Source organism: Aristolochia californica, unplaced genomic scaffold (assembly GCF_029961685.1).
Source record: "Aristolochia californica isolate CCGP_79_NKW_82.1479 unplaced genomic scaffold, dmAriCali1.0.hap1 SCAF_4, whole genome shotgun sequence".
NCBI classification, from domain to species: domain Eukaryota; kingdom Viridiplantae; phylum Streptophyta; class Magnoliopsida; order Piperales; family Aristolochiaceae; genus Aristolochia; species Aristolochia californica.
This window is the reverse complement of record NW_027182103.1, coordinates 31540068-31550919: the sequence shown is the minus strand read 5'-3', so window position 1 is coordinate 31550919 and position 10852 is coordinate 31540068. Positions and strand designations below refer to the sequence as shown.

The following is a 10852-nucleotide window of genomic DNA, read 5'->3' as shown; positions in this document are numbered from 1 at the left end:
AGAATCCTGATTCGCAATAATAATTGTGGTAATTATTGGTGATACCTGACCCAGCTCGACTCGATTCTATTACTCTGGATGGATTATTATTTTGAGGTACTCACAACATATTCCTTGGTCAACATATTATTTGGCTCAGATACTCGTATCAGATTATTTCATGGGTCCTTGTACAAGGATTTTTATTATTTTGGTTCGTGTTATATGGGCCCTGGCCCATTTCAACTGCAGCTATTATGTCTCTTTGGATGAGACATTATTATTGACGAAGTGGAGGCCTCAGCATCCTATCTTCCTGGTTATTTGACAACCTTACTCCTACCATCCTTCATTTGACTCTCACATAAATCTTTGGACCAACCTTTTGCATGTTGCTTCGGTTGGGAATTTAAGTCCATCACGTATATGAGTGTTTTATTTCCATTGAGACTTATATATATACCAATGGGTCTTTTATCACCATCTTGTGAATGATAGGCATTACCCACTTATCACGTCCTTTATTGTCGTCTTGTGAATGACAGGCATTTATCACATCTTATATTGTCGTCCCATTTCTACATGTGAGAATCGGTGCCCAGGTTGGGACACCATGATGGAGGAGCTTATTACTACATATATGTTACCCCCCTTAATTGATATTTATTACTCCTACCACTAGTGAGTCGTTGTCATGTGGAGGGACACGGTGATGGAGGAGTTTTTACTACACTTCTAAGCACTACATATAGACCACTACTTGAGAATGAAAGGAGTGTGCCCTACATCTAGCATGGGTTATGAAGTTTTTACTACACTTCTAAGCACTACATATAAACCACTACTTGAGAATGAAAGGAGTGTGCCCTACATCTAGCATGGGTTATGACTGAAGTCTGGAGCGAAGTCATACGGCTTAGAGTGATTTTACTCTCACTTATCTTATGTCAGATGAGCCTCATGGAAGAGAACACCAGCGTGAGGGGGAGTGTTGGAAGATATGGACAACTGCCATTTTATACGAGAAGATCTTATACATCATTTGCAGTAAGCTGGGAGTTCATGATGTTCTTGCACCACCACCCCCCCCCCCCCCCCCCCCCCACAGCTTGAGGGGAAGTGTTGGAAGATGGGCCCAAGCCCATAAGATATGGAGCCACCATGATCAAGAGCTGGTGGACCCACCATGATCACATGAGGTGGCATGAGAAGTCTTACACAATGAGAAGTCTTACACAATAAGAAGTCTTACAGAGCCAGAATTATTATGGATGCAAGTCTCACAGAAAAATTTCAGTTTCAAGGTGTTTTAGTCGTGTTAGTCTTCTATTTTTATTGGGTTATTCAATTATGCTAGGACTTATCTTTAAGTGTTAGAGTTTGGGTGTAATTGGCACAAAGGTAGTTTAATTGTAATTGGACTCTACTATTATAAATAGAGATTCATGTACTCTGATTATAGTAAGTTAATGAAGTATTTCACTTTTTCATAAATTCAACAAGGAAAAAATGAAACTTGATTTTCACACTCCTAAAGCAAGGATGAGCAAGGATGATTAAGGGTGTACTCGACTATTTTAAAATTCATCAGTGAGTAGAAAAAACATGTGTTTGCATAAAGAACAATTTGAGAACTCAATTTTGATAATTTCACAATTTCAACTCAAACGTAAAAAACAATTTGAGAACCAAGATGTGAACTCGATTAAGATAAAACAAAATCAATGATGAATAAGAGCACAACAAAAAATAAAACCTTATACGGGGTTGTGAAGTAACCATAAAGGAACCCACTTTGAAGTAATAGCATTGTGTAGTAACAAAAAGACCCTAGAATCTTTCCTCTTATAGCATTAGATTCTAGGTTCTCATAATTAAGTGATTTAAAGGTTTTTGTTTGAGGGTGAAGTGAGAAAAAGAGATGAAAACATGAAGGCAGCAAGAAGGGAGAAGAAGAAGATGAAGAGGATGAAAAAGACGATGAAGAGTATCTAAAAGAGAGAGTTAAGCTATGAGCATGACCCTCTCCTCTCCCCCCTAGAGTGGAGTGAGAGAGAAAAGGCTAAGTAAATAAAAGAAAAATTACATAAATAGAACCCTAGAACTGACCATATTAACACCGCTCATCTTTGGGAGTAGATCTAGTAGTAGCTTGATTTATATTAGTATCACACAATAAATACATACTCGAGTTTGATTATCCTCTTTTCCTCTACCTTGGATACTTCTTCCTTTACCTAAGCTATTGTTACCTCCTCCTCTTCCTTGAGGACACTTCTTCCCCTACCAAATGTCATTGTAGGTACAATCGAATTTTTAGAGTCTTTTGCTAGTAATCAAAACATTGTGGCACAAATATCGTCAAATGAAGGTAGTGTAACTGAGGATCATCTTAGCCACTTTGATGTAGAGCTTTGAATTTGCTAGAAAATTTTACAAGAACAAATATCTCTCTCTGTCAACAATGTTTTTGGAGTACAATTCAAAGAATTTTTGTTCTCGCATCAATCCTCTAAAGCGAGAAAGAATTCATTTAAGTTCTCCCCGAATTTGGTGTATACATGGTTTGAAACAAATCATATAGCGTTTTCAAGCTAGAAAAACTTGAATATAATTTAGCACAGGTTTCCAAAATAATTTTTGTAGTATCCAAGAGAACTACATTATTAGTCCCATCTTCTTCCAAGTTAATGAGCTAGCTAATGATAAGGGGATACTCTATTAGCCACTTTTATACAATGTATCTTCTTCATCAAAGAGGGAGATAGTTAAGTTGTTTGATAAGTCTCTGGTACTTAAAAACCGCTTAACTGAATATCATCAGCTCAAATAATTTCTCAATCCCTTAAATCGAGCTATCATAATTTTTAAAAATTCAATCTTGCTAAGCATATATGCAAGACTTTTCTTCGGTCAATGGATAATTTAGCAAATTGAGGTAAGTATGTGCTAATTAGGTAGAGAGTAAGTCACCAAAAACAAATTCAGAAAGATGAATAGGAAAGGCACTATTCAACCAAAACTTTCCATGCAATGTCTTGCAGCACTAGGAGACTTACGTGAAACAGATAAGAGTTTTATCAAAACAAGGAGACTGACTAAGACAAGGAAACAAAAAAAAAAAAAAATTAATGGAGTTTTGTAAATAATTAGGTCTTTGAAGAGAGCAACCGATAGAATTCAATATTAGTAATTTGCAGCAATTAGCAAGCCATATTTTTCGATTTGAAAGATCATAAAAGGGAACACAGGAGTCAAATAACGATTAAACACCATGCACAGAAAGTTTTTTGCATGTAAACATTAATGTTTACTTAAAAAAAAAATCTTTATAGCTATTAAGTTTGAATAAGGACAGAAAAAACACTGACTTTCATGAATATTAACACGCATGCATGAGAAGGGCAATTCAACAAGCAAGAGCCATTCGACATAGATATATGCAAATGAGACAGGAGAGACAAATTCAAGCATTTATCTCAATTTGGAAGAGCTTTGCTCGTTGAACAGCAACATAACCAAACTTAAGCACATATAAACAGTAAAAACATGCAATGCTAGAACAACGTGTAGAAAAAGAGGGAAGAGTAAGATGTAATGAGAAGGAGAAGAAGAGGAAAGAAGGGTTACAACGGTAAAGAAAGATGTTGAAGAAAAAAAGGGAGTTATGGTTCAAGAGTTGTAGTCTCCTTTCCCTTAGATTTCGATTTGTTAGTTTCACTAAAGAAACAACTACAAGATTATCTTTTTACGTAGGCTGAAAAAAAGTAAACAGATGGCTGAAATACAAGAAAATTACAATATAGTTCAGATCAGATTCTAATTTAAACGTCAAATGAACATAATAGTAGGAGAGAATCAAAGGCTTCAACAAACAAGTAGCCTTCTGTTTGTTGTCCTTCAACCTGTGTTCTGCCAGTTGGTAACAAAGGCCAACAAAGGCAGCGATCAAGAAAAAGACTTTTGTTATTTCCATGGGTAAGCAGAATAACACTCAGAGATTCAAGACTGTAATGTGTCATCAAGCTGGTACTCGAGAACTGGCATATACTGCAAAACAATCTCCTAGAAACTACTGAGATTCAAGAACTGGCAAATTCTGCAATACAGTTTCCGAACCGAAGTTTGCATGTAAATGAACCCCGGACGGGTACTTAATACCCTTTTCAGTTACATGGGATCATACATGTTTGGTGCACTAACGCTTTAAATACATGGTGCTCTTCGTACTAGAAAAAAATACACATTCTATACAACACAATAACAACAAGCAGATGCAAAAACTGAAGTAAAATGAAAAGAAAAAGGAAAGAAGAGAAATAAAGAATGAATTAAACTACAAATCTGTTACCCTGGTAACAGGATCTCCATCCCAAAAAACTCTATAGCAAAAATTTGCATTCTGTTACTATTTGTAACAACAATGCTTTCTCATCATTTGGACAAAACTCAGTTTGGTATTCTGCACTTTCTATCTTCATGCCACTTCAAGAAAACGAGAACTCCAAGATACATAATTCTATCTGCAACAACCCTTTAGACCATTTTATAGTCTATGTTGGGAAGCTCAAGTATCGGAAGAGGTACCACCCTCTTCTTCTTGATTGGGTCCTAAAACACCTAAGCTGCTGTCATTTTCCACTGAGGCACCATCTTGACCACCATCATTTCCAGGAACTGTACCACTTGAACCAGCGTCATTCCCCGCTTCTGCACTACTTGGCCCACCATCATGCCCTCTATAATTATATTTCTTAAATACCCTTTGTTTGTTTTCCTTCCACCAGTCTTCTGCCTGGTGTTCATCGAATCTTCTCTTACTGCAAAGCCCATATATTTCATAAGAATCATATAAATAACAAGAGAATAACACTAGAAAACAGTAATATTTTTCACACTTGGGACTTCATTGTGGTCCAAATAAGATTCTAAGAGAATAACTCTAACAAAGGTATTCAGTTGTTGTATAAGCAAATATTCCAAAACCACCATACCCAAACTTTCATATATTCATCAAATAATTATAGGAATAAATAACTTCTTTCTAAAGAACCAATCAATAGTATAAAATCCAACCTGACCACCGACCCCGGAAGTTGATAAGTCCTATTGAACCAGGGTCAACTGGGTCTAACTGCCAGTACACTTGGTATGACATAATATAAAAATAAAAATTTGAATAAAAAAGTGAGAGGAGGGGGCAAGCATCCTCTCTTGTTGGTCTCTTTTACAAAGAAACCAGGAGATGGGTGCATTGGCTCCCCAACTGCCATGCCGAACCTCCCCGCTATAGAAGAGAGGGGCAGGAGGGAGGAGGAATCCCCTTTCCAGGAACTGTACCACTTGAACCAGCGTCATTCCCGGCTTCTGCACTACTTGAAGAAGCTTCATTCCCTAGTCCAGCATCACTTGGTCCACCATCATGCCCTCTATAATTATATTTCTTAAATACCCTTTGTTTGTTTTCCTTCCACCAGTCTTCACTTTTTTATTCAAATTTATATATTTATATTATGTCATACCAAGTGTACTGGCAGGAGGGAAGATGAATCCCCTTTCCTACTGGTTGCATGGGGAAAAGTCTCCTCGCCATGACCCGTTGTCTGCATTGACTAGTCGGGTTAACTAAGTCGGTCAGGTGAACAATCAAGCCTGGCTGATCACCTGAATTCCCAGGTTACAAGCTTATCAGACCAAGTGTAGGAATCGGGTCCTGCCGATTTGGTCCGAGTCTGAACTGGGTCCTTGCTACAAAACATATAATTGGTAGCACCTATTATCATGGCCTTTCATTTCTAATCCTCATAAAGAAGCTCTAGAAGACTGCTATAGAACAACAAATACGTACTATATCTTAGCACAATGATAGTTTGTCTTCATAACAATTAGAAATAAAGTTTATGCAAAACTGAATAAAAGGGATGATCAAAGAAACAGCATAACAACATGAAAAATAAGGGTAACTTTTATATGAATATACTATTTGGCTATGTAATTCAGGGTATTTTGGTAGTTTGTCTTCAAGGATATAAAAATAAATAGTCAGTCTCACGTGTCTGATTTAATAATCATTGTGTTTCATATTTATTTTGTCTTTAGGTCTTCAGTATGAGTTGATTTACAAGGTTCACGTAAGACGGGCATTTGAATCCGTGTACTAATGTTTACTTGAGGGATAATATCAGAGGGGACAGCTCTCTCCTCTTTCTTCTCTCTTCAATGTCTTTCCTCTCAGTCCTGTTTATTTTCAAACTTTATATGATTTCAAAGCAGAGCTAGAAATTTTGTCAATATCTTTCCGATTCTCTTCTTTTTGTCTTCTCATGCAAACCTGTTCTAGGAAAAATCAGATCTTTTTGGTCTGAGAGGGATTTAAAGTGAAGTTTTCTTCTTTCTATTGCCATAACCTATGTGCAAAATGGATTCCTTAATCTACTTATTATGTTATTGGCTCCTTGTTGTGTTAAATTTTGTATGCTGCTTATCTGAGCAAATTTACTGGTCTCTGAATTTGAGACCCTTGATTCAATTTTCTGGTTCCAGATATTAAATTGATGCCTAAAAGTGTACATTGTTGAATATCGTTTGCAGGAATTTTAGAGCTGTGATTCTTTTAAAGTGCTGTTCTTTGTCTTGATTGGTGATGGGTGATTGGTACACCTATGCACATGGGGGATTTTGTCCGAGTGCTAGTATTTGTTGAATTGAATTGAGTTTATTTTGGTGGTAAGTAGAGGTGTTTTGGCTCTGTATAGTTGTGTGATTATGGCTGGTTCTAGCACAAGTGAGCTTCTCTCTCCTCTAAACTGTGGGAGTAAAAAGAAAGATGAAGCAAATGCCTAGATTACTGTAATTAAGCTCAATGGAAAGAATCAACTACTTAGAGCTCGAGTTGTACAGATTTCCCTGGAGACTAAAAGTAAGTATTAACTTATCAGTGTCCCCCCTCCATCTCCTATTCTTACGAGTTGGAGATCAGAAAAAAAATTCTTTATGTCGTGGCAACTTAATAGAATGGAGTCATGTATTAGTAGTCAAGTCATTTTTTTTTGTACCACTAGAGATATAGGACATTTTAAGGAAAAGGATTTTCCAAAACTGAAACCTCTCAAGGATTTATGACTTATACTTCACATTGTTTTTTATACAAATGGGAGATTAATCTATAACTGAGTTCATCAGTGAGATGGAGACTGTTTGGCAGGAGATCAGTGTCTATCATTCTGTTACAGTGTATGAGAAAGAAGCTCGAATGCACAGAAAAGAAGTAAAGGGATCCTGGTGTCTCTGTGTCTTAGGGAGTCTACTCAAGTACAAGTGTTGTCTAGATGTGTGTGCTAGAGTGCTGCAAGCTGAACCAGCTGTTACTCATGTCATAGAATCTAGGAACAAAACAGACGCCTCTAAACTGAATTTCGATGTATGTAAGCTACTAGATGGCATAGTGATGGATAGAAATGAAGAGACCTGGATGGGGGAGGTCATGGTCAAGGCCAAGGTGAAAAACTGCATGTCCACTATGGTGGCACTAACCATTTATCTAATAGGTCTTGAGACAAGTTTGATAAATCAAAATGGGCAAATCAAGCAGTACGAGAGACTGGTAGTGTTTTTGGTATTGTGACTGAACCTAAAGTTGTGCCAGGTATTAAAGATGAAATTCAAAATAATGTAGCAAATGGATCTAGTGATTGCATCATTTACTACTCTGTAGCCTGCTCCCTCTTCCTTACTAGTGCCATTGTGGCTCATTCAGGTATCAGTGTTTTTCCATGTTTTCCCCACCGATAAAAGTGGGTCATTGATTGAGGGGCATAAACCCACATGATCGGTAACTCCCTTCAATTTTCTTCAATGAAGTGGACTACTTCTTTTGGTTTTGTTACATTAGTTGAAGGATTTGATTCTCATGTATGAGGTGAAGGGACGGTCTGGGCCACTTCTTACATCATGCTGTCCTTAGTGTCCTATGTATCTAATTTCCCAGTGAGTTAAAACTATAAAGAATTTGAATTGCTCAAATACATTCTTTCCCTTTTTGTGTGTTTCAGGATATCCAAATGAATAAGATGGCTGGTAGGGAATAGACTACTACTAACTAGAGAATATTGCTGATCAAAGTTCCAAGGCTTTACATTCATTTGTTTCTCCATATCAATGCCATATCAGGCTTGGCCATCTATCTCCAGTCAAACTCCACCAACTCTTTCCATCTACGAGTTCTGTAATGGCGTTTGACAGATAAGCATGTTAGTATGGAAAACATCATCAGTCAGTATTTTCTTTATCATATCAATATCTCCATTTGAATTAATTAATTCTGATGTATGGGATCCATGTTGATTATCAAGTCCTTTTGGTTAGAAGTATTGTATTAGTAGGGTCACATGGGTCTATACCAAGGCTCACAGAGAGAGAATTTGGTGTATTCTGTAACAAACTGGGGTAACTTAATAGAGATACTCCAGCTTGAAAAGGAGAATCCAGATATGTAATTCAGGAGTATTTTAGTAATTTGCCTTCTCACGTATGGTTTACTAGTCTTTATGTTTCATGTTTAGTTTGTTTTTATATAGTATAAGATAGTCCATAAGTTGTAAGTTATAGGGCCATTTGACTCCTTGTACTTATATTTTACTCAAATCATACTATAGGAGAGGAAAAGGGTCACACAACCCTATCCTGTTCCGCTTTCTTTTGTGACATCTCTCTCTCCTCTTTCTTCTCCCTTCCATCTCTCTCATCCTTATTTTGAAACTTCAAAAAATTATAGATCAAGTCCTTAACAAGTTTCAGATTATTGTTTCATTGTGCTCAATTAGTTCTTATTACTAGTATCATCAAATAAATCTTCTTTAACTCTAACAAATTTAACATGTTCATGAAGAAAACAAGAACAAACACAGATTTGTTGATTACATTGATAATATATGTACAAGTATAGACTTCTCTTTTTGCAAGATAAGCTTTTATTTTTTAAATAGTGCTGAGTTATATTAAAAAACTAGAAAGAGTAAAATAACAAAGTGGAGGAACCGTCCCATACAATGAGAGATTGCAGGGAGGTTCCAAGTTTAGCTAATCTATTAGTCGAGGAATTAGCAGATCTAGGAATATGATTTGAAATACAAGAAATGGTAGATACAATGTCAAATATAGAAGAAATAGTGGGTCAATTACGCCAAGGGGGGGAGGCCATGCTAGAGCACCAACTAATAACAACTCTAGAATTCCCTTCAAAGAACAGTTTTCCATGTAGACGATCCTTGAAAAATTTTACTCCATAGAGAAGGGCAATCACTTCGGTGGTGTTGGAGTCTGCAATACCAACCGGCCCCGCATAGGAAAGAATGGTCTTTCCTCTGTGATTTCTGAAAACTCTCTGCGCACCCGCCGGTCCCAAGCACCCCAAAGCACTCCTATCAAAATTCAGCTTGATGCAATCACTAGGAGGAGGTTCCCATTCAGCCATGGTAGGCATCTTTTGGGGATCCGCCATATGAACCAGCAGACTCCAATTCTAGCTAAGGGAGATACCTGCCTGGGGGGCAAACTCCTTCTTGGTGTGTAGCCAACTAGAGATCATACCCACGGTGCAAGAGACCGTGTTTTCCAAGTTGCTGAATATGATGTTTAAACACCGGTTGTTTCGCTCAAGCCAAAGACACCACAGGATATGAGTGAGACAAGCAGAGAGAAGTAGTTTGCCTATTCTAGGCAGTCGAGTCCCCAAAACCATCTGGATAGTGCCAAAAATATCCTAATTAAGGCCCAATTGGATTCCAATTTTCTGAAAGATTGTCATCCAAACTCTCTAAGAGTAACTACAGTGAAGAAGAACATACTAAACGGACTCCTCACAAGAACCACAGAGAGGGTAGGAGCTATCAGGAGTGGTAAAACTTCGCTTGTGGAGGTTGTCTGTAGTGAGGATTTGCTCCCTCATGGCCGTCCATAAGAAGAATTTTATTTTGTTCGGGGCCAAGAGCCTCCAGGCAAGATAAGCCTTGTGTTCTAGCATGTTGGGGTCATCTTTCCTAATGTGGGAATACGCTGAGGCAACCGAGAAGTTACCGTTAACACTTGGCTTCCAAACCAACTTATCATGCACCCGGTCCCGAATGATGACACTATTGAGGCTGGATAAGAGCAAGCAGAAGGCAATGGCTTCTTCATCATTCAAACCCCGACGAAAGATAAGGTTCTAAGATTGGTTGTTCCACGATTCAGCCACCGAGCCAAACAAATCCATAGCAATCCTAGATAGCCTGGGGTAGTCCTCAATGAGGAGGCAGGGGCTACATCACTCATCAGTCCAAAAGAGAAGAGTCCTCCCATTCCCAGAATAGAAGGAAGTCGCAGCCTTGAAAGATAAACTTGGACTGCCACACTTGTAAATGCCCAGATTAAAGAGAGAAGTTGTTAACTTAAGGAATGCAACTATTGTGTAATTCAACTTCTAAAGAGTATCAGTCATTTCAGCCATGTGAGACAGGAAGAAATAACTAAAGTAGTTACACTTTACTGGTTGTTCAGCTTTTTGGAATTTTGGTCTTTCACGAAATGGCAGTTCCATGCTTGAAACATTTGAGTGTTTTCTACCTACAATTCAACTCATCCCAGAATATTTGGTAACAATTATTCACAATACAGAGAAAAGAAAGAGACATGGGAAGAAAAGAAAAGGAGAAGATAAGGATAAAGGGAGGAGAAGAAGAGACAGGAAGGTTTTCATAAAAATAATAAAAACAAAAAGGAAAGAGAATGAATGAGAGATGAGAGAAGTTACCCTCACCACTAGACTCTTAATAAAATTGAAAATATCCGATTGAGCAGAAATAATAATTCCATTCAGACTAACACTGGAATAATT

At 37.6% G+C, this 10852-nt stretch overlaps 1 protein-coding gene across 2 annotated transcripts in view; it reads right to left on the bottom strand.

Moving 5' to 3' along the window:
- Positions 1-4060: 4060 nt before the first annotated feature.
- LOC137962384 (PH, RCC1 and FYVE domains-containing protein 1-like) overlaps positions 4061-10852 on the bottom strand; it is a 33654-nt gene continuing 26862 nt past the window's right edge. For both annotated transcript variants that reach the window (XM_068809214.1, XM_068809215.1), the window contains exon 12: positions 4061-4799. In XM_068809214.1, coding sequence (XP_068665315.1) covers positions 4547-4799 — 253 coding nt within the window. In that variant the 3' untranslated portion in view covers positions 4061-4546. The remainder of the gene's footprint in view (positions 4800-10852) is intronic.